General features: G+C 45.7%; 1 protein-coding gene across 4 annotated transcripts in view; it reads left to right on the top strand.

Moving 5' to 3' along the window:
• RFTN1 (raftlin, lipid raft linker 1) overlaps positions 1–23,057 on the top strand; it is a 238,266-nt gene extending 215,209 nt beyond the window's left edge. For all 4 annotated transcript variants that reach the window (XM_049870669.1, XM_049870671.1, XM_049870670.1 and 1 more), the window contains 3 exons: positions 7,070–7,173; positions 8,917–8,998; positions 21,442–23,057. In XM_049870669.1, coding sequence (XP_049726626.1) covers positions 7,070–7,173; positions 8,917–8,998; positions 21,442–21,867 — 612 coding nt within the window. In that variant the 3' untranslated portion in view covers positions 21,868–23,057. The remainder of the gene's footprint in view (positions 1–7,069; positions 7,174–8,916; positions 8,999–21,441) is intronic.
• The last annotated feature ends 1,590 nt before the right edge of the window (positions 23,058–24,647 follow it).

Raw genomic sequence — 24,647 nt, forward strand, 5'->3', positions numbered from 1 at the left:
CCCATCCTTGTGTGAGAGCATGACCCTCACCTGCCCCATATGCCCCTGTGCCAGGGTCTGTGCTGAGCCTGAGGAAAGTCAGGGCAAACCCCAGCTTTCTGAGAAGATGTTTACATGCCTCTTCCTCACCACCCAGCCCTGCCTCACCCTCCTGCTGTATGCCACTTTCCTCCTGAAGTGTCCCTACTCGTAGTTGCTCGAGCCTTCACAGTCAACTGCAGAGCTGGTTTTCCAATCCTGTGTTGCTTGTCCTGAGACATTCGATGGGGTTGATAACTCCCTTTTTAAACCTCTTTCCCATCGTGGGCTCCTCAGGGGCTAATTTCTTCCAGTTCAGTCAGTGCTTTTCGTTCATCTTCTGCTTACTTCCACACCAGGGAATGCAGTCCTCAGGCATCCCCACCCCTTGAGTTTTCATCTGCCACATGTTGGCCACCTCCAAGTCCTTATCTCTATCCAGACTTTTACCTGGTGTTGGGCTGTGTATTCCTTTCCTAATGCTGCTGTGACAGATTTGTTATTATCTATTAAAACAACACTGATTTATTATTTTACAGCTCCTGAGGTCAGGTGTTCAAAAAGGCTCTTAAGGGGCTAAAATCAAGGTGTCAATACTGTTCCATTCATCTGGAAACTCTAGGGGAGAATCGGTTCCTTGCCTTTCTGTCCAGATTCTAGAGGCTGCCTATATGCCTTGGTTTGTGGCCCCATCACTCTGGCCTCTATATTCATCATCCCATCTCCCTCTCTGACTCTGATCACTCCCTGCCTCTCTCTTATAAGGACCCTTGTGATTACATCAGATAATCCAGGATATTCTCCCCACCTCAAGATCCTCAGTCACTCTGCAAAGTCCCTTTTACCATGGAAAGTAACATGCGTACAGGTTCCGGGGATTAGCATGTGAACATCTTGGGGAGCCGTTATACTGCCTACCACAGGCCATTTCACCTAGCTGCCTTCCGGATGTTTCCACATGTTCCTGAAACTCAACATGCCCAGAATGGAACCCATTCCCTCTCATTGCCCTTCCTTATTGTATATGCCCAGGTTCAACACATGAGCAGCCATTACTCAGTGCCTCAGGCCACTGTTTGGATAAAACATAGTTTAACAAGCCTGGCATTGACGGGCACTTGGGTGATTTCCAGTGTTAACAGGTCTCTAGTAATCAACTTTGTACATTTGTCATTCTTTTATATGTAGGATAAATTCCCAGAAGTGAGATTGTTGGGTCAGAGGGTAAATATATTTGTAATTTTGAAAGATATTGTCAAATTGTTCTCCGTGAAGGTTGAACCAGTTAGTTTGCCCTCTTGCTAGTGATGTCTGAGAATGTTTGCTTCCCCACAGCCTGGTCAACAAAGTGGGCTGTCAAACTTCTGGATTTTTGCCAATCTAGTAGGAGGAAAATGGTACCTCAGACTAGTTTCAATTTGCATTTCTCTAATTATGACTGAGATCCAGCGCTTTTTCTTGTGCTTAACGGCTGTTTGAATTTCCTTTTCTGTGACCTCTTTTCATATCCTTATCTATTTTAAAATTTGGATTATTGGTTTTTTTTTTTTTTTTTTATAAATTTCTAGGAACTTTTTTGTCTGTAATGTGAATTGCACAAATTTTCTCATTTGTCGTTTGACTTGGTGTAATTTGTCCTTTGTCATGCAGAAGGATTTTTCATGTAATCAAATTTATTTTTACTTTATGGCTTCTGGATGCTAAGTTAGTAAGAAAGAGCTTCCAGTGGGTCTTTTAAAAATTAAAATAATAAAATTGTTTTAAACTTGGGGGATTGGACATAGGCAACTATTTCTTTTCTCTTATGAAAAGCCCAATGAAATGATACTAAAGGCAAGATAGGTGGATAGATGATGGATTAGATAGATAGATACCTACCTATAAGAACAAAAAGACTGAGAGAAGAGAAAGTAGAAGATGAGTGATTTCAACAAATTTTTAGAAGATGCAAAGTAGCTAGAGGAGTGGTAAGTGATTTAGCAAGATGGAGAAAGCTGCAGCCAGGACACTTAAGGGGTTATGGATCAGAGGAATCACCTTCTCTTTCAGGACTCAAGAAAATCTCTGGTCTTCAAAGCACAAATCACCAAGGGATGAGGGGAGGTGAACTGCGGAGCTAAAGCCAGGGGGGTGGTTTGAAGTCCTTATCTGGTGTGTTACGATCTCTACCCATCTCCACCTCATGCACCCTGGTGGCTAACCATCTCTAGCTCATGCGTCCTAGTGACTATAGAGACAATGCAGGGATCAGAAAAAATGCCTAAAGAGATAAAATATGTGTACACATGAAACAAAATTAGAATGTGATAAAGAAATAATCAAAAGGTAAAAAAATAAAAGCTTTTGGATCTTAAAAATCAAGTGACAGAAAAGTTTAAAATGTAAAAAAATTAGAAGACAAATTTTTCAGAAGATAAAATGAAAAGACAGAGGAAGGAATTAGAAGAAAAAAAGGTAATACAGTAAAGATCAATCCCACATTTGGACTAATAGTTCCAGAAAGAAAGAAGATGGGGACTTACAAAGGAAAAAAAAAATGTAAGAACACAAGAATCCTCAGATTGCAAGGCCTTTGATTGAAAAAGACCCACACCAAGACACATTGTTGAGAAACTCTGGAAATCCGGGAGGGGGGGGAACCCTAAAAAGTTCCAAAGAGACACAGTGGCTTACACCCGAAAATCAATAATCACAGTGGATATCTCAAGAGCAATGCTGACATCTAGAAGCTAGTGGAGCAATACTTTCAAAATTTAGGTGGAGAAATTAATTTCATCCCAGAATTCTGTACCCAAACTGTTGGGTAAGGGTAAAGATAAAGACATTTTTAGGAATGCAGGGATTTAAATAACCTTCAGGGCGTTGTTTCCTAGGGAGCCACTAGAGAGTGTGCTCTAGCAAAATTAGGAGGAAACCCAGAAACTAAAAACTGCCTGCGTAGGACAGTAGTGGAAAAGAGCCCTCAGGCATGGAAAGCAGCCAGATGCAAGGGACAAAGGGCTCCAGAAATGATGTCTTCAAGAGAAAAAATGGAACTAGGCACATGGAAAGTTTATTAATGGCATGTAATAAATATATTGGAACATGTAGGATAAATTAGCGATGGGTTCATGGACAACCAGGCAGATGAAAAAAAATTGAGGTAACGATTAACTCCAGGCAAAACAAAGGGTTATATAAAAATGAAGGTTGATTACAGTGCATCACTTCACCCAGCATTGAGCAATGTTTGTGAAGTTATAATAATCCCAAAACTGACTTTTGATTTAGCCAAAATTAAAATATAACTTTGAAGCACAAAGAAAGAGGAAGTGAGAGATGTGTTCAGCAGTGCTAAGCCTTCATTTCCCATGGTGTGAAATCAATAGATAATATCTAAAATTGATGCGTAAAGTAATAATAGTATAAATTTACTCTGCTAGTAAGTGTTGGTGTTGTCGGCACTGGGTTTTGGGTTTTAGTTAAGTGTTGGGTGTTATTGTTTTGGTAGCAATTTTATGAATGACACAGAAGTGATTTTTGCAGGGTTTTTTTCTTACATGCATTCTTGGTGAAAGACAAGGGTTCACCTTGTGGATGTCAGGAAAAGAGTCACTGTTTTCAGGTATGGTGACCATCCCTGAGCGGTTCCTGCACACCTTTCAGAGATGGGAGTTTGAGTCCCTGTTACTCTTCATTTACGGTCACGTATAAGGAGCGGAGTATTCTCTTTTAAAATGCTGTTACTTCCACAGATTGAAGCAGGGGAAAAAGGAGGAGCAAACTGACATTCAGGATAGAAACTTTGTCAGTGGACCTCCTCGTTATTTCCCTGAACAGAGGATCTTAAAAAAATGATCAGAAGAAAAATGTGTTTCTTAGTAAACTCTACATTCTGTGGTCATAATTATTGGAGGGTAAAGGAAGGTTGTGTTGGATGTCTGTTTCTTTAGTTGATTTGCGATCACTGAAGAAATTATAGGCGACAAAGGGAAAAAAAGAACTATAAATACAAATGAATTCCTTTTATACAAGTTGAAAAACCACAGGACGTACTGCATTTTTTTTAACACTCCAGGTGTGATCAGAGATTACGTATCCACCACAGGAGAGTGGAGAGTTAATTAAATTTTTTGCTCCTACTCACAGAAAGAAATGTCTTTTCGTTTTTGATAAGCAGGCTGGCTTTTGAGTGCTGTTTGTGCTTTCTTCTCTCCTCACTGGAGTGTCACAAAAAGCAGATCAAAGAGACCCTTCCATCCGGGTATGTTTCCTACCACCTGTCTTAGCTAATGGACTTAAAAGCCTTCCACTCACTATGTGGAGCTCAATTGTGTTTTAGAAATGCCATCTTCTTACTCTGTTTGTAATATGCATTTGTAAAATGGAAAACCACATTTAACATTAATTAAACCAAGACCAGCTCAAATAGTTGGAGTCAGAGGATCTGGTGGAGTGTCACACCTCACCCCTTTCTCCTTATATTTACTTTCCAGTTCACCATGTGATGGCCAGAAATTAATACTTGAGATGGAACTCTCAGCTCTCTCAGGCAGGGTTGTATTTGTTTTGTTGTGCTTTTCCTTTCCCTTTTGGCTTTATCATTCTGTACCCTCCAGCTGACATCCCCTACCTCGAAGGGAAAAAATGTTTGGGAGAAATCCTGCTGTCTTTCTCTTTAAGATAGTGGCAAAATGAAATAAAATAGAGCAAGATAGAAGCTGCCCGCCAGCAGAGGCTGTCTGAGCAGGCGGGTCAGGCTTCAGCAGGGGTCCTTCATTGTCTTGCCGCTCTGGGTGCTGGTGGAGAAAGGAGAAAACCTGGCTGAGGCACAGTCACCAATAAAAGGACTCCATTCTGCCAGTCAGGGCTTTGTGAGGTGTCAAAGCTTGTCCTGGTTGCCATGGCTACCGTCTGATTGTGGCGGGTTTGTCACAGTGCTTGATAAAGTGGGGAGGTTATTCTTGATAGGCCCAAGTAATCATAACCTTGCAAAGCTAGAGAGGGTAGATTTTAATTTTTTTTTTCCCCTCCTTTCTCTAAACCGGTAGTGAAGGGATGGCGGCAGGCTGATCCAGAAATGCAGTGACACAACCCTTCCTTCAGCAAGAGGGGCATAGGGGGCAATGCCCACAGTGGGGACGCTGGCCACACTCTGGTCGGGAAGGTGGGGGTTGCTGGTCCTCTGCTGGCCTGGGCGGGGCTTCCAGGGAAGGAGCCATATTGAGGGCCTCTCCTGTCTGCCTCCTGTAAATTGATTATACTTGTCCCTCTCCCTTCTCCTCCCTCCCCTTCCCTCCCTGCTCCTTTTCTCCTTCCCTTGCTTTCTCTTCTTCCCCCAATTTTTTTTCCTCAGATGGAGAGTGATGGGAAAGGTTAGACTGCAGGGAACAGCAGGTACATTCTGGCCACAGAACTGTAGATTCTTTTCTTTCGTCGAAAGGGACCTAAGAGACGACGTAGGCAGTGGTTCTCAAACTTAGCCGCGTCAGAACTAGTGCGAGGGCTGTTCAAACACTGATTCCTGGGCCCACTCCCAGAGCTTCTGATTCAGCAGGTCTGGGCGGGGTCTGAGAGTATGCATTTCTCACAAGTATCCTGGTGATACTGATGATACTGGCCCAGAGGCCACACTTTGAGGACCACTGATATGGGCCAATATATATTTTTATATAGTTGAAGAAACTGAGGTTCATGAAGGGTAAATTAATTGCCAGGGGCTCAAGTGACTTGGTAGCTGCACTGGGACTGGTGCCCAGTTTTAGAAGCTTTAAAAGCTCTTTAAAGAGGCGGGGCTGGTTGTTCCCTCATCCTTCTTCCTGCCCTCTAGCCCAGGGCAGCCAAGTGAACTGGTTCTGTTTCCAAAAGGCCTCCACCTGCGCAGCCCACACTGTGGACCATCCCCATTGAACAGAGCACTCCTGAGTTAAGCCCACCCTCCTCAGCACTCTAGGCCCTGCCTCCCAACTTTATCTTCCAGTTTACACATGCTGGCAATCTCCCCCTGGAATGCCCCTTCCCCAACACCACTTGTCAGTTTCCTGTCATCCTTGAGCCCCACAAAGCCCACCTTGACTGTGGCTAGGATCCCCCTCTCTTCTGACATGCAGGGCCTTATGACCCTGCCATTTTGCATTTTGGTTATTTGCATGTCTGTTTTGTTGCCTCTGCTGGACTGTGAACTCCAGCAGGCAGCACCATGCCTGGGTTCACCTCTGTACCCACCACCACTCACAAATACCAGATGAATGAATCCACATGGCTGCATAGGTTGGAAGGAATCTGGACACATGTTTGGGATTTTCTGAAGCCAACCTAACAGCAATGGTGCATTCAGTGTCCACCCAGGGCAGGGGCAGGGGCTGCACTTTCAGTTTTAGCGAGGAGCTTAGAGGAAGAAGCAAAGCCTGTCGTAGTGAGAATGCCTAAGTATGGGACCAAAGGCACTGGCCACACGTTAGGGTTGTCTTCCTGCAGGAGTTGGACTGAGTCTCTAAATTGAAAGGTTTGACCGCCCTCCACCCCCATTCCTGATTTGAAGTACAAGGTGGGTAGCATTTATCTATCCCTGTGAGGCAGGGTACGTAACAGGCAAAATCCCTCTGTGTTGCGTTCACGTATGCACATGCATGTGTGTGTGTGCCACTGTGGCTGGATGCAGGTGACCTGATCATTTGTGAGGTGTAATTTAACCCCCACCACACCCCAGATCACCCCAAGCAGTGTGTGTCATCGTATGCCCTGAATGCATCTGTGAGGTGAGGCTATTGTGCTTCTTCAGTGAAACTCACAGGAGGCTTTTTGTCCAGACAAGGATAAAACAAAATTAATGGATTAATCCTTTGGCTCTAGTTCCTTGCCAACTACACAGACTGAGCCAGGCTGGAAAGAAATCCCATGTTGGTTGTTTGCTCCAAACTCTTGAAAGATCCTTCGGCGAGCATCGGAGTGGGGGCCTACGAGCTGTAGGGCATCCCCGCCTCCTCTCTGCTTTGTTGAGTTGGTGGATTGAATGTCCCCTCTCAGTCACATGGAAGTCGTCGTGAGACCCTAACGTGGTCTTTCTCCCCAGGGCGTCGAGGTGCAAACAGACTACGTGCCACTGCTGAACTCATTGGCTGCCTATGGCTGGCAGCTCACCTGTGTGCTACCTACTCCCGTCATCAAGACGACCAGGTAACAATAGTGGGGGTAAGGTTAATTACTGAGCGCTGATTCTGTGCTAGATGCTGTTCTTAATAAGCGCTTTACGTGCTTAATTCTTCTAGTCCTTGGAGGCTGATACGGTTAGTGGCAGAGCTAAGATTTCAGCTTCTTCACCACCCCCCACCCAGGGTCTCTCCTGCGCCCCTCTTTCCCCATAAGGAGCCTTGGCCAGTGGAGCATTCCTGTCCTGCATGTCCCAGGGTACCACCTGGGCGGAGACGGCCTAGAGCCCTCAGATGCACCTGCTATGTGCCCTGTGCCGAGCTAGGTAGGCAATTTATATATAATTTTATTTAGTACTCAAAAAGGAAAAAAATCCTATGAGGTGGTATTTTTTATTAAACCCATTTTACAGCTGAAGAAAGTGTGGCAGGGAGGTTAGGGACTTGCCCTAGATCGTGGTACTGGTTAGTGGCCCCACAGAGGAGATATGAAGACCTGGGGTCTCAGCCTTTGCTTGTGGCATTCCTTACAATTTCTGGTTCACTGCCATTTGTCCATCCTCCACTCTCCCTTCTATCCCTTGAAGTCAGGTGTTTGTCCCAGTCACACCAACCCCAAAAGGTCTTCCATCTGTATTTTGGGTTTGCTGTCTATTCTTGAGAGTCCCTGGGTGGTAACAAATGGTTCATGTGTTCGACTGTTAACTAAAAGGTTGGAGGCTGGAGTCCACCCACAGGTGCCTCAGAAAAAAGGCCTAGCAGCCTACTTCTGCAAAAATGGCTATTGAAAACCCTACGGAGCACAGTTCTACTGTGACACTCATGGGGTCTCCATGAGTCGGAGTTGACTCCAGGGCAACTAGTTAAGTGAACCCTTAGTTGTGAAGTCACCCAGCTCAGTGCCTCACACAAAATAGGTGCTGAGTAAGTGTTCTCTCCCTCTGTTCCCTCTCAGACCCCTAAATGGATGCAGTAACGTGTTGCCTTAGCAGAGAAGACATTTGCAAAATAGAGATGTAAAGAAAGTCAGCAGAAGGGTGGGAGCATGAGAAGACAGCTATCTCTCTTGCATTATTTCTATCATCTTTAAAGGCAGCTCCATGGAATCCTGTCTTTCTATCTTCCTGGGAAGAAAGAGCAGTCTCTCACCCCATTTGTTAATTCAAAGCAGAGCTGAGGGCCCTGCCTGCCGCCCCGTGCAGGAGTAATTATCACTGTACCTGCAGGAGCCGCACTGTCTCACCACACGGCAAGACCCTGTATGGCCAAGACCCTGTGTGAAGCAACCCCTCTGCCCACTATCCTGAAATGGCTGATCCACTGAGCTCACTGCCCAGGTCCTCATCTAGCCGGCCATCCCGGGCCAACCAGGTCCCTCTGTGGCATCATTACCAGAGACAGATTGGGAAGAGGCCTCCCGCCCCATTGAGATTCACTGAAGAAGCCAGTTTGTCATCATTTGGCCAAGATGCTAGGCTGTTACTTCACATCAGGAGGCGGGAGCCTCCCGCTGTGAAACTGACTTTGCAGGAACACCCAAAGAGCTTTGCTTGAGCCCCTGAGACAGCTCCCTGGAAGCAAGGGTGGCTAACCTGGGGGTGGGAGAGTGGGGAGAGTGGGCTTCTTGATTTCTAACCTCTCAGGATTCGGCGGAGGCTTTCCTTTCTGTGGCTTGTCTGCCTGAGTGAAGTTAGGGATTGCACCATCTGTTTCAGGTTTTGGGTTTCTCCAGGCAGAAGGAAACTCATTCTCAGCTCTCTGTGTGTTACAGGGAGGGGAACGTAACCACCAAGCAGATTGTCTTTCTCCAGAGACCATGTCTACCTCAGAAAATCAAGAAAAAGGAATCAAAGGTAGGTGACCTGGATTGCCTGCCTGCCTCGGTTTTCTTTAGCAGGGCTTCTCTTTGCAGTAGATGCTCTCCAGCAGCTGCGTGGGGAGCCTGCTCCAACCTCCGTGGGCTCTCAGAGCCCAAGGAACACCTGAGCCCCTTTGCAGACCCAGTCACACCTGAGGCTGATGAAATGGGGGATGGGTGAGGGGGCTTGAGGGAATCGGCTACCAGCCTCCTGCTCACCAGGCCAGAGGAGCGGAGGAGAGCGTTTCTTCTGGACACACAGACATGCCAGATATTCCCACAAGGCTAAAAATAGGGGCATGAAGGCAGCTGCAGTCTGTCCAGGGTGAGGATGGCTTGAACTCATGCCCAGTTTCTTCGTGTTGTAATCTCATGACAAGCTGCCTGCCCCCTTAGATCCCTCAGGACATCCGAAGTTTGGAGGCCACCAAGTGATCTTGGCAGAGGAACCCTGCCAAAGTCCTTTCTTGACAGGCCCCCATCCAAAGGCCTGTGAGTTAATAGCTGCTGATGTAGACAGAGGCCAGCCTTAGCCTTCAGCCATGAATCCTCAGGCCATGCCATCTTCAGGAAGGCCCCTAATTGGACTTCACAAGAGCTATCCCAGAAACACAGTCACCCTGAGACCATGGCGATTCTCAGAAAATCTTCCCTGTGTTTCCTAAAGTCCAGCCAAGTTGTCTCCTTCTGCCAGATGACTGATGTTTCAAACCTGCACACTTCTCAGGGATGCTTTTCCTGTGGGTGTTTCACCAGTTTTCTCAGGAAGAGGCCAACGAGCCCATTGGCCCAAGTCAGGAACCACCTGGATCTAGCCCATTCCACCTTTGCCACCTTCTCAGGCAGGATCTGCTTCATCTCATACCTGGCCCATCCCCCATGTTCCCCACTCTCAGTTCCTCATGTTCTTTGGATACGGAGCCCAGACAGGATCATCAAGCAAGTGAACAGATTGTAGTAGACCCTCACCAGCCAACAAATCCACGGGGACCCCACTTAGGGAAGGAATGCCAAGGAATAATGACTTGGTGGCAGATGGGCCGGGGTGCAGAGGAAGGTCTTTTTCAAGCTCTGAGACATTAATGTGACAGGTGACAGCAGCGGTGGGCCAGAAGGCAGCCTCCAAGTCCGCCATTACCCACTAGGAGCAGTCAGCCACCAGCTGCAAGATGGATCAGCTAGAGATCCTTGTCTGTTACAGCGTAGCCGTAGGTTCATGGGAGCTGCAAGCAGTCATGGAAAGAGTGACATTAAACAAGCACGTGAGATCTCCTGTCAGACACTAAAAGAAAGCAGGCTTCAGCCCTTAAGACTGGAGTTAGTTCCACGTTGTCTGGACAGATATTCCTGGTTGTAGGTGGATTCCAAAGGACAGACACATGGTTTGACTTTGGTAGGAAGGACATCACATCCCCAGAGGGAGATGAGCCAATAGGAGCTTGAGCGGACTTTAGAGATTGACTTTTAAAGCTGCTCTAAGGAGTAGAACCCCTCAGGGAAAATCAGAGAGGATAGTCAGTAGAAACTTGCCCTAGGTGGCACAAACAATGAAGTGCTTGGCTGCTAACTGAAAGGTTGGAGGTTCAAGTCTACCCAGGGGCTCCCCAGAAGAAAGGTCTGGTGATCCGAAAAATCATCCCTTGGGAGCACGGTTCTACTCGGACATACATGGGGTCACCATGATTTGGATCGTCTTGACAGCAACTGGCAACTTGAGGCCCCAACTATACAAATATGGGTTGACTGGTTTCTCAATTTATCTGTTTATCCTCAGCTAAGTTCCAAAGATTAGAGGCAGTTAGCGTTGAACACTTGTTCTGTGTGATACCGTCTAGGTCATCTCACTGGTGGAGTCTCAGAAAGAGAGGAGTTTTCAGCCAAACTTCCTTTCTTTTTTTGAATGTTTTTTAAAAAAAATTTTATTTCTTCTTTTAGTGAAAATATACACAACAAAACATACACCATTTCAATAATTTCTACATGTACGATTCAGTGACATTGGTTATGTTCTTCAAGTTGTGCCACCTTTCTCAACAACCTTTTCCAAATGATTTTACCATCATTAACACAAACTCACTGTCCCTCTGAGCTTCTCATCTATCCTTTTGAGTTGCTGTTGTCAGTTTGATCACATACAGATAATTCTTTAAAAGAATATAGTGCTTAATGCAGACATTCTTTTCTAATTAGGCTAAACTGTTAGTTGATTCAAAGGTGACTTCAGGGGATAGTTTCAGTTCAAGATCTAAAGATTTCCTCAGAGTAGTAGTTTTGAGGGCTCGCAGCCAAACTTCTTGACGGAATTGTCAGCTCTCAGTGTCTCTGCCATTCACTGCTTGGCTGGCTGCTCTGCATTCTGTTCCTACAGGTCTGTGGTTACCTGTGACAGCAACTCCATTTAGTCCTCACCATGTGGGGCTCCCTGAGCACTGACCTGTTGGCCACCCTCTCCCTCTTGGAGCACTCTTTTCTCTGGGTTCCATCCCACCACATTTTCCTGGTTTCCCACCAAGTTCCTCAGGGTGCACACCTCCCCTGTTTCTCCTCTCATCTTTTACCTCTTTCCCAGAAAATCTCATTCATTCCCAAGGCGTCACCACCTCTGTACCCACGGCTTATATCTGTATTTCCTGTCCACACTCTCCTCTGAGCTTCCAGATCCATCTGTCCTGTCGCCTACTCAACGTCTGCACCTGAATGTCTTGAAAGCACCTCAGATACAGTCTAAGCCCAAACTCATGATTCTGCCCGTCCCCCCATGCCTGAGCCCCCCTCCCCATTCCTTTCCCCCCAGCTGTAGAGGAGTGGCTCCACCATTGACCCAAGTGCACCCACCCACCTAGGGGTCATCCTTGACGGCACCTTCTCCTTCCCTCCATATCAGTCTGTGCTTTACACATGTCAAGTTCAGGTCCTAGAACGTCTGTGTTCCAGCCACTCCTCTCCACCGTCACTTGCCTTGGCTACTGCAATCACCTAATAACAGCTCTCCCCACGTCAACTCTGGCCCCTTCCAAGTACGTTCTCCACTCAGACCCAAAGTGATCATTTAAAGTCATGTCACCCCGCTGCTTAGAACTGTTCTAAAGAGTTGCGTTACTCTTGAGACAAAGATGGAAATCTGTAGTGGGTCCCACAAGTCCCTGTGTGGTCTGGCCCGTCTCATCTCTACCTCAGCCCATCATTTTCTGCATCCTGACTACACTGGCTCTCATGCTCTTTGCGTCCCCCCGCTATAGAGTGTGCCTTTGTCTGCTTCAGCATTCCCTCTCCTAGGACACTCTCCTCCCTTCTATCTCCACTCAAGCATCATTTTCTTGGGACAGTGTTTCTCTCCTTTTAGTCCATGTCGGGCTCCCTTGTAATGCATTCACAGCCTTCCTCTGAGTTTCTCACTGTTTGATTAGTTTATCCTTTACTGGAGGAGTCAGACATTAACTCCAAAGACTTTTTTTTTTTTTTCTGACTATTGTATACCAGGTACTTAACCCAGCACCTGACATTTAGTTGATAATATTTATTGAATCAATGAATGAATAATCAAACTTCTGAGCCTCAGACAGATGTAATATGTCTAGCTCTAGGATTTCAGTGCTAGTATTGAAATTAAGAAATCACAAGATTTGGCACACCAAGGACGTAGCATATTTAGGCCTCTTTTAATCAGCAAAGTGGATAAAATTCTCCAAGACTTTTCAGCGTTAGAAATAAACCTCCTAATGTATATGTGAGTGTAGTTTTCAAAGCAAATACTAAACTGCTTCAAAGGTTATAGGTGACTTCTGCAACACTGGAGAAGTCTTCCTTCCAGCTAAACTACTTAAAGTGGAGACAGTCCTAGACATTTTTTTAAAATGTGTGAATTAAATACAGTAGCCCCTGCTGACACAGGACTTTGGACACACATGGCTGTAATGTGAAGGTTTGTTTTTTTTTAATATAATTTTTTTCTGATTGGACAGCTAGTTGGATTCTTTCTCAGGTATCAGCGAGCACAGTCAGGTGCCCCGTCACTCTGGCTTGGGACGGTGCTCTGACATCAGTGTGGCCTGCTTTACCTAGGCTGGTTTGTTGTCTCAGACCCTTCCTGGTATGGCTGAAAACATGGAACACATCCTTCATGTTTTAATCTGTATAAAGACCTCACCTCAAAACCTCAGTCTGAAAAGCTGCTCAAGTCCCAGGCGATGCCACATCCCTGGCTTCTTGCTTTTACAGATACCTCCTATGAGCCTTGCAATCTGGAAAATTTTTTGTGAATGTTAAAGACCATGGCTGTCCCAGATTAAAGGAGGAAGAAAGGCCAGGTGGTAAAGGAAGACAGAGGAAGCCTCCCTTGGATGGCAGAGCAGGGACTGTGGGAGGGTGGAGATGGGTTATTTTGTCCCAGTGCAAACGGTTAATGCTCTCAGCTACTAGCTGAAAGGTTGGCAATTCAAGTATACCCAGAGGCACCCCAGAAGAAGGGCCTGGGGATCTTTGGGAAAAATCAGCCATTGAAAACCCTATGAAGCACAGTTCAACTCTGGACACACGTGGGGTCACCACGAGTTGGAATTGACTCAGTGGGAACTGGTTTTCTTGAGGGTTTTTTTGTTTGTTTTGTTTTGTTTTTTGGTTCCTGCACAGTAACTCCTGCCCAGGTGGTTTTCTTATTCAGTGGTCCTCAAAGGGTGGTCCATGGACCAGTGGTATCAGCATCACCTGGAGCTTGTTATAAACACCATCTTCCTGCCCTCCCCAGATCCACTGAGTCAGAAACTCTGAGGAGGAGCCCAGCAACCTACCCTTTAACACAATCGACTCGATGACAGTGGGTTTTTTTTTTGTTTTCTTGAATAGTTTAGGGTTCTTTCCAGGCTCACCTGTGGACATCCATTCAAATTTTATCTTTATTGATTTTTAAAAAATAGGCCTGTCAAGGAGCCTTCAGTTCAGTGTAGATCCTTGTTTCTAACAAGCTGAACCAAAGTATCTTTAATGGCAGTTAAATCTGCACCTCTATTAGTTGACCACTCGGCCTAGTAAGTCAAGTGCCTGACCTAGCAGTTGTGTCTTGCCATCATAAAGTCTGAAAGCTGAGGCACTTATTCATTGAGCTGAGCCATTTCAAAGGTGTGTGGCTGCTTCTTTTACTTCCTCTCCTCCCTTCCCTCCAGAGCAAGAGCCCAAAGCCTTTTGCCAAGAATGAGAAGCTAGGAGGGTAGCAACGTTCGAATTCCAGTTCAGCTATTTTCTAGCTATGTGACTTTGGGCAAGTTATTTAACCTTTCTGAACCTCCGCAGTTTATGAAATGGTGCTAATAATGCCTATTGAGAGTACTGCTTTGGGGATTGAGGACATGTGAAACCCTGTCACAGTGCCTGACACAGAGTGGACGTCTCAATATGCATTTGCTCCTCCCTTGGCGGTGTGTCCAGGCTGCCTGCCTTCACAACTCTCAGCAGTCAGTTTCTAGATTCTCCACACCTGGATTTTGGCCACTGCCACTTCTCTGCTTCATGAGAACCTCTCCATGCAAAGGAGAGGAGAAAAGGGGGAAACCTGAATCAGAGCCTGCCTGGTCCCTGGCTATGGCCCATATGACTGCTGTGGTGGGATGGGGCCCAGGCAGGCTCTGGAGTTGGTGACATCACCCACAAACTCATCTGAGGACACAGGACACAGCACAGTCCTTAGAAGGACGTTGGCTTTTCAGATTTTTCTGTTAAGACATGCAAAGACAGAAAATGTGAGCTACATAGTTCCTGCCCAGCTTAGCACTGACAGTCCCAAATCCTTCTCTACCCAGCAGCCCAGGCAGGTTCCTTAAGGAAGTGGCTGGTGTGCCTCCCATGGACCCTTGGCACAGAGCCTGTGTCCTGTCATATTAGGTCAGCAAAACATGGTCTTCTATAGGAAACTGGATATGGCTGGTATCCAGAGGGAACCACAAGAGTCCAGTTGTTTACTGAGTAAGAGCAACCTCTGAACGAGCAACCTCTGAATGAGTATCTGGGTTTGTATTTAAAAAAAGAATGGCCTTAAGAATGGAAGGCCTGGCAAATGGTGGGCTTGTCCATAATTCTACATTCACAACTGCAGAAGGCGCTATTCCCATAAACCAGTGTGAATGGGGCTCCCCAAGGTGTGTACCACAGCTCTCCTGGAGTCTGAGCCATAGCTTAAAGCAATGAGGAACAGGAGACTCAGAGAGATTAATAACTTGCCCAAGGTCGCACAGCTAGCGTGTGCCAGAACTGGGATTTGAACCTGGTCTTAGCCACCAACTGTACTATAATTAGCACAAAAAGATCTCATAGCTAAAACAGACTTATCACATTTTTGGCAGAAGTAGCACTTTCTCTGACTTCCCTGATAGCTTCCTGCCTCTCGGAGTTCCCTATATGGGCAGTTTTACCCAGCCCTTTTCCAAAAACTAGCAAAATGCAAAGAGGCTCTATTTTGGGACATCCATTTAAAAAAAAAAAGGCCCTTCCATTTGGGCAGCTGCATGTCACAAGGTAGCAGTAGATGAACCACGATAAATGGGTGCCCTGAGCCATGGAGGGCTGGCATTAGCTGTGAGTGAGGTCTGGGATCAGTGTCCTCCACAGTGAATTCCATGAGCCTGCTGGGGATTTGGCTGAAGATGGCACCATTGGGGTCCGTGGTACCATTTAGCCTATAGAGTGAGTCCATTGTTGGAAACTTGTAGCTTGGGTGGAGAAAGCTTAATTCAAAGGGAAGTCTGTCAGCCAGAGTATAAGAGAATCACAAACAAGTGTCAAGGGGGAACCCAACATTGTGGGTGGCCTCATTTGAGCATTTGCAAGGAGGGTTGCTGAGGGGAGGACAGGATAAAAGTTAAGTCCTAACTTGCCATGTATTTCACTCCTTTTTTTCTCTACTTTAATGGGACATTCAAATTTACTGTCTTGCCTAAACTTGAAACTAAGCCAAACATACTGCCATTGAGTCAATTCCAACTCATGGTGACCCTATAGGACAGAGTATAACTGCCGCATAGGGTTTCCAAGGCTGTAAATCTTCATGGAAGCAGACTACCACATCTTTCTCCCACAGAGAGAATGGTGGGGTTCAAACTGCTGACCTTTTGGTTAGCAGGCAAGTGCTTTAACCACTGCACCACCAGGGCTCCTTCTAAAACAAAAACCCATCACATTGAGTCAATTCTGATGGCTCCTTCCAGTCTTGTCTGAAAAAACAAAAAAACCAAACCTGTTGCCATCAAGTCAATTCCAGCTCTTAGTGACCCTATAGGACATAGTAGAACTGCCCCATAGAATTTCCAAGAAGTGCCTGCTAGATTTGAACTGCCGACCTTTTGGTTAGCAGCCGTAGCACTTAACCACTATGCCACCAGGGTTTCCCAGTCTTGTCTAAAGGGTGTTAAATCCAAGAACCCCATGATGTGTTAAACTGCAGAACCCTGCACATGTTTAGGAGAATGTTTTCCTTGAGGAAATCTAGCTCCACCACTGAAAACTCTGCCAAGGTGGCAGATTTTTTTAAATTTACGTAGCACATTTTTGACTTTTCCAGGCAAAGCCTCAGGATTCTTTACAACATGGTCCGGCCTTAAGAAATCATGTCCCATTGATGGCGCAACTGCGTTCCTGCGCTCCCCTCTCTAAACCAGTGAGAAGTCGTAGGAACTCAAGGCTCCTTTATTCTTCTTTCAGTCACAGAATGTCTAAGATTTAAGTACATGTTTGGCAAAACCAGTGCGGTGCAACTCTAGTGGAAGGAAATCACAGTGACGGAGGCTTGCACAGCCCTGTGTGCTGTGGGCTGCTGGGCAGCAACTTCTAGGTGACCCAGCGCATGCACAGTCTCTAGGCCCTGATGCTTTTCTTGCAACACCATCCCTTCCAGTTGGGGGTCCTGACTCTGGCCCTCACTTACCCAGCTCTCTCTCCTCTTGGTGTTTCTCTCTCGTTCTTTGTGCCTTTCACAACAGGGCCTGGCATGTCCTGAAAATTTTGTGGCTGCCACCTTCTCAAGTGCACACCACGTGGCTCTCTGGCGTCGTACCTCTGTGAGCACTGGGGACCCAGGGCCCCACAGAGTGGAGAGGCCCCCTCTGAGGTGGAAGCGATCCTGGATATACTGAGCCCCCAGGATGACAGAGGTCAGAGGGGCTGTGCTTAGGAAGATTGGAGGGACCCTTATGTTTGGGAAGTAGAAGAAAAAAGGGCTGGGATGCATGGTGGACTATTAGCCCACAGAACACATTGCACAACTCATTTCTGGGCCTCTTCCTGCGTGTTTGCTGTAACACCCATCTTCACATTTCTACTGGTACTCAAGCTCATTTGCCCATGTTTATTCCAAGAAAACCAAAAATTATAGAACAATATCATTAATATCACACACAAGCAAAATTTTGCTGAAGGTCATTCAAAAACGGCTGCAGTGGTATATCAACAGGAAACTGCCAGAAATTCAGGCCGGTTTCAGAAGAGGACGTGGAACCAGGGATATCATTGCTGATGTCAGATGGATCCTGGCTGAAAGCAGAGAATATCAGAAGGATGTTTACCTGTGTTTTATTGACCATGCAAAGGCGTTCGACTGTGTGGATCATAACAAACTATGGATAACACTGCAAAGAATGGGAATTCCAGAACACTTAATTGTGCTCATGAGGAACCTTTACATGGATCAAGAGGCAGTTGTTCGGACAGAACAAGGGGATACTGATGGGTTTAAAGTCAGGAAAGGTGTGCGTCAGGGTTGTATTCTTTCACCATACCTATTTAATCTGTATGCTGAACAAATAATATGAGAAGCTGGACTATATGAAGAAGAACGGGGCATCAGGATTGGAGGAAGACTCATTAACAACCTGCATTATGCAGATGACACAACCTTGCTTGCTGAAAGTGAAGGGGACTTGAAGCGCTTACTGATGAAGATCAAAGACCACAGCCTTCAGTTTGGATTACACCTCAACATAAAGAAAAAAAAATCCTCACAACTGGACCAATGAGCAACATCATGATAAACAGAGAAAAGATTGAAGTTGTCAAGGATTTCATTTTACTTGGATTCACAATCAACAGCCATGGAAGAAGCAGTCAAGAAATCAAAAGACGCATTGCATTGGGCAAATCTGCTGCAAAGGACCTCTTCAAAGTGTCGAAGGGCAAAGATGCCACCCTGAAGACTGAGGTGCACCTGACCCAAGCCATGGTATTTTCAATTGCATCATATGCATGTGAAAGCTGGACAGTGAATAAGGAAGACCAAAGAAGAGTTGATGCCTTTGAATTGTGGTGTTGGCGAAGAATATTGAATATACCATGGACTGCCAAAAGAACGAACAAATCTGTCTTGGATGAAGTGTGGCCAGAATGCTCCTTAGAGCATGTTGTTAGGAGGGGTGAGTCCCTGGAGAAGGACATCATGCTTGGCAGAGTACAGGGTCAGCGGAAAAGAGGAAGACCCTCTACAAGGTGGATTGACACAGCGGCTGCAACAGTGAGCTCAAGCATAACAACGATTGTAAGGATGGCACAGGACCGGGCATTTTTCATTCTGTTGTGCATAGGGTCGCTGTGAGTCGGAACTGACTCGACGGCACCTAACAACAACAATTTCAAGCACACAAGCTCCCAAACTGTGTTCCTATGGGGCACTTTGTGTAGTTTTGTCCTCGGCAGGACTTTGGAATTTTCCCCCCTCTTTTCTTCTGTAAATTAATTTCTCTTTCTGGAGATCAACCAGAACTGACATTGCACAATGTACCAATGTCTTGACGTGGTCCAGCCTTAAGAAATCACGTCCCCACTGATGGGGCAACTGCATTCCTGCGCTCCCCTCTCTAGCCCAGCGAGAAGTTGTAGGAACTGAAGGTTGTTTCGACTCAAAAACTGCAGGACTTCATTCTGAAATGCAAGTGTAGGCAGCTTGGCTGGGTTCTGTTGTCCTTCCATTCATTCATTCTGCAATATTTTTTGAGCGTCTCCTGTGTGCTGATCACTGTGCAATGTCCCTGGGGATATAGTAGTAAGAGAACAGATGGCATCCCTGACCTCATGGGACCTACATCTAGGGTCAGTAAGGGTAGTGGCAAACATATCTTGTATATCATGTGCCAGGCACAGCACTAAGCCCATTGCATGGATTATCACATCATTGCATCCACATAAAAACCTTCTAAGGCCCTTACCTCATGCTATATACAAAAATTAACTTCAAATGCATCAAAGACCCAAATTTAAGAGCTCAAACTGTAAAACTCTTAGCAAAAACATAGGGACAAATCTTCATGACCTTGGATTTGGCTTCTTAAATATGGCACCAAAAGTACGGGCAATAAAAGAAAAATAGATAAATTGGACTGCATGACAATTAAAAATTTTTGTGCATGAAAGGACACTAGCAAATGAGAAAATATTTGCAAATTATATATTGATATCCAAACTATATAATTCATATAACTCAACAACAAAAAGACAAACCAACTTAAAAACGGGCAAAGGATTTGAATAGACATTTCTTGAAAGATGAAATGAGCAATAAACACATGAAAAGATACTCAACACCGAAGGGAAATGCAAATCAAACCCACAATGAGATACCAGTTCACACCTATTAGAATGGCTTTAACTTTTTTAAAAAAATGGAAAATAACAAGTGTTGGCAAGGATGTAGAGAAACTGGAATGCTCCTACGTTGCTGGAGAATGTAAAATGGCACAGCCACTGTGGAAACAGTTTAGTGGTTCCTCAAAAAGTTAAAACTAGATTTATCATATGACCCAGCAATTCCCCTCCTGGGTACACACCCAAAAGAACTGAAAGCAGGGACTCAAACAGATACTTGAACGAGAATGTTCACAGCAGCATTTTTCACAAAAGCCAAAAGGTAGAAACAACCCAAGTGTCTATCACCAGATGAATGGATAAACAAAATGTGGCATACCTCTACAATAGAATATTATTTAGCCATAAAAAGGAATGAAATACTAATACGTGTAACATGGATGAGCCTTGAAAACATTATGCCAAGTGAAGGAAGCCAGACACTTACATGAAATATCTTGAATAGGCAAATAAATACATAGAGACAGAAAGTAGATTAGCGGTTACTAGGGGCTGGAGGGAGGAGGGAATGGAAAATTGTTGTTTAATGGATACAGAATTTCTGTTTGGATGAAGTAAATTTTTGGAAAGATAGTGGTGACGGCTGTACACCATTGTAAATGTAATTAATGCTGCCTAATCAGTTTTTTTTTTTTTGTACTTTTTTTTTTTAATCAGTACATTTAAAATTTGTTAAAATGGCTTATTTTATGTTATAGATATTTTACCACAATAAAAAAATTAAAACAAAAAGTTAAAAAAAAACTCTTTAAGCCAGGGCTTGGTAAAAAAAAATTTTTTTTTTTTTTGGTAAGCTACAGCTCATGGGCCAAATCTGGCCTGACGCCGATTTTTATAAATAAAGTTTTATTGGAGCACAGCATGCTGCTTCATTTATGTATTGTCTGTGGCTCCTTTTGTCCAACAACAGTACAGCTAAGTGGTTGTGATGAGACTGTATGGCCCAAAAAGCCTCAAACATTTACAGGAAGAGTTTGCTGACCTCTGGTCTGAAAAGGGGATAGTTACTATCTATTCTCATAGAATAGGTGAGAAACTGAGGTTGGGGAACCCATTTGGCTGGTGGAGCTGGGACTCCCATTGAGGTAGTCTCCCTCCACAGCTTGAACAAGACCTGGGTTCTAGCCCAGTTCTGTTACGGACTGCATCACTTGGGCCTCTTAAGCCTCTGCTGGCTTCCCTGTCCCTGGGGAAACACTCAGGTGCAAGTCAGACTACCGGGAAGCAGCCTCTGAGGTGGAGGTTTGGGTGCAGTTTTTTAGGGAGAGTGCATAGGAACATCTGTGGAGGAAGGGAGTAAGCAGAGGGAGAAGTCAGCTGCGATGCAGTCCCAACAGTGGCCTTAGCCAGTTCCCCAGGTAGCTCTGGAGCTAGGATGGCCTTTCAATTTTCTGACCCCGGCCTGGACCAGTCACTGGCTGTGGGCTTGCCCTAGGAAGGGAGGGTGACCTTAGGTGAGGTGGCAGGGCTCTCCTGCGGACAGGAGCTCAGCTGTGGGCACTCAGGAAGGGCAGGCCCACATCTCCTCTCCCTTTCCCATGTGGGCCTTTGCTGTGGGGCCAATTAGAAGCAGCACACACGCCTGCAGAACCCTGAGCCCACATCTACAGTAAAGCCATGAGCGGCACTGAACAGATTCATGGTGGGGGGGACGAGGTGTGTGGGGCTGTGATATTAGTCTTGTGTCTCTACTGCTCGCTGGAGGAATTCTGGGAATTGTGTGTCTTTACTCAGAGACGAGACTCAGGTGTGAATGCAGACAGGCTGCCAGGTGATGCTCTGGATTGACGGAGGCGGCGTTTATTTATCCTCTCTGATTTCTAGTTTCAGTGGCGATTCTCCCGAGAAGAAATGCACAGCAGGCAGATGAGGAAGTCCAAAGGTAAACTCGGCGCCAGAGGCAAACGACAGGCCGAAGAGAACGAGAAGAACTTAGAAGACCAGTTTTCCAAATCTGGAGACATGGGAAACTGTGTGCTGGGGCATCAGGAGAACGGGGTTCCAGGGGAGGAGGAGGGCATGGTTTCTGAGGGGATGGGCATCTCTGACCAGGAGGTCAAGGGAGACAGGCTGTGTCCTGACAGCGGGCTCGGCAGTGGGGGCATGGGGGACCCCGTGCAGAACGGCCCTGCTAGCCCCAGCAGGGCCCAGGTTGGGGGCTGCACTGGGCCCTCTGATCCAGGAGAGCATGGCAGGGATGGCCGTCCTGAGGAAGTCACTGGAGAGCCTGCTGCACCAGAAGACAACTGAGTCCTGGGCAGTTTGCTCTGAAGCCAGACAAGCTGCCGACCTGAGGGACCTTTCTGGGAGCTGGCTGAGGGGCGGGTCTGTCCTGGCATTGTGTGTTACCCTTTGGCTTGGCTTGATCTCTCCTTGTGAGTCTCCCTGGTCCTCCAAGGGCTGGGTCCTGACAGTGTTGGTTCTTGCACATCCATTTGAAGTATATGGTGATGCCCCAGTGTTAAGAGCATGGGCCAAGCACTGCTCCTGGACCCCCCAGCCCTGGCTCCACGCCTCCTGTGGGAGGGTCTGAACCACCCAGTGCCTGTGTCCACCCTGAAGAGCCTCCAGGGAACATTTGGGTCAAATCCTTGGACCTCCCTGGCAATACACCGAGTCTGTGTCCTCTCCCACACCCTGACGAGGCAGTGTCGGGTCTCTGCTGCTTTTGGCAGTTGCTTGGTGACTTGTTATACCTGGAGAGCCCTGTCAGCCACCCTTCTCCACCTAAACCCTCAGACCCTGCTGCTTTGGCAAAGACACTGGGAGGGGAGGTGCCCTGCCTCCCAGCTTTTCTTAAAGTTTTCCCGTAGATACTGGTTATCTGGAAATGAAGAGGTAGTTCTGCTTGCATACTGCTCTTGCAGAATGCCCCAGAAAGTATTCTGTGTTAGTATTAATGCCAAAAATTTTTAAAGGTTTTGTATTCACCACATCCTATGAACACGCGTTATTTCCTGTCATTTTGGGGCATCCCAATTGGGTGATTGCCCTTGTTGTGTGCTATTTTAATCAGTGTATCATTGGCCAACTTGTTATGTATGCTGTGTCTATCATGTGTTTATATTGTCCAGAAAGTATTTTAAGGCTTTAAGTAGATCCAACTGGTAAACCTTGGAGAGATACTGCAGATTGTCTTGACCAAAAACAATAGCCTGTCTCTTCTTTCTTCTTTAGTTACTTAAAGCAATAAACCATCTCTGAGTTAGTGCATTTTGCGTATTGCTTATTTACTGTGTTACACGGAAAACTTCTGGCCTGAGGTCCAAAGGTCTCAGCCCCAGAGTCCCCATTCACTTCTTTAAAAAAATTTAAATAGACTTTATTTTTTAGCACAGTTTTACATTTATGGAAAAATTGAGAAGCTAGAGCTCTCTCGTGCTTTCCACTGTTGTCCCTATTATTAACATATTAGTGTGGTACCTTTGTTGTAATTCATGAGCCAATATTGATACATAATTATTAATTAAAGTCTATACTTTATTCAGATTTCCTCGGTTTTTACCAGTGTCCTTTTCTGTTCCAGGATCCCATCCAGAAAAACATGTTACGTTTAGTTGTATGAATTTTTTATTGCTGCTGTAACAAGATTACTACAAACCTAGTGGCTTAAAACAACACAAATTTATTCCCTTAACAGTTCTGGAGATCAGAAGTCTAAAATGGATTTGTAAGCCTGGGTTCCTCCTGGAGGTTCTGGGGGGTGTCGGGGGGAATCAGTTTCCTTGAGGCTGCCTGCATTCCTTGGCTTGTGGCCCTTTCCTCCTTCCTTAAAGTCAACCGCATAGCACCTTTTCTCCTTTTTGACTTCTGCTTCCACACTCATATCTGACTGTGGCCCTCCTCTGTCCTTGTAAGGACCCTCTGATTACAATGAACCCACCAGGATAATTGCTGCATCTCAAGATACTCTGTTTAGTTACATCTGCAAAGTCCCTTTTGCCATGTTTGGTGGCAAGGGGACGGTATGCAGCCTACAACCGTTGTCATGTCTGTTAATGCTGTTGAGTTGATTCTGACTCATGGCAACCCAATGTGCAGAGTAGAACTGCTCCATAGGGTTTTCAAGGCTGTGACCTCTTGGAAGCTAGACCTATCTTTCAAGGCTCTGCTTAACCGTGATAGTTTCCTTGTTTTTGATCACTTTGATGTGTACTGGTCAGTATTTGGTAGGGCATTCCTCTACTGAAATTTGCCTGATGTTTTTCTCATGATCAGACTGGGGATATGGGTTCTTGGGAGGAACACCAAAGAGGTAAAGTGCCATTTTCATCACATCATATCAAGGGCACATACTCTCAACATGATTTATCACTGTCGATGTTCATCTTGATCACCTGGCTAAGATAGTGTTTTTCAGGTTTCTCCACTATAAAGCTACTCTTTCCCCCTCTTTCTATAGTTGACTCTTTGGCAGGAAGTCACTGCGCACAGCCCAAAATTAAGGAGTGGAGTGTTATGCTCCCCCTCCTTGAGTATAGATTATCTACATAAATTACTTGGAATTCTTCTGCATGGGAGATTTGTCTCCTCTCCCATTTGTTTAGTCATTTTTTACATCCGTATGAATTCATGGGTATTTGTTGTATACTTTGGGTTACAGGAAACCCTGGTGGTGTAGTCGTTAAGTGCTATAGCTGCAAACTAAAAGGTTGGAGGTTTGAATCCACCAGGTGCTCCTTGGAAACCCCATGGGGCAGTTCTACCCTGTCCTATAGGGTCGCTATGAGTCGGAACTGACTCAACAGCAATGGGTTTGGCTTTTTGGAGGGGGTTATAAGCCAATATTTTATTTTGTTGCCCAAATTGTTTCAGCTTTGGCCATTGGGAGCTCTTTCAGTTGGCTCCTATGCCCCTTGGAGAAACCCCCATGAATGTAGGATTTGGTTTTTGTTTGTTTCCTTCCTCACCTGACCCTACTAGATGCTCCAGGCCTCCTTTGTATAATTTCTTTGCTAGTCCTAGAATCAGCCATTTCTCCAGCTCTGGTCCCTTTTTATTGGAGACCAATTTTAGAAACCAAGATCTGG

Source organism: Elephas maximus, chromosome 27, assembly GCF_024166365.1.
Source record: "Elephas maximus indicus isolate mEleMax1 chromosome 27, mEleMax1 primary haplotype, whole genome shotgun sequence".
NCBI lineage: Eukaryota > Metazoa > Chordata > Mammalia > Proboscidea > Elephantidae > Elephas > Elephas maximus.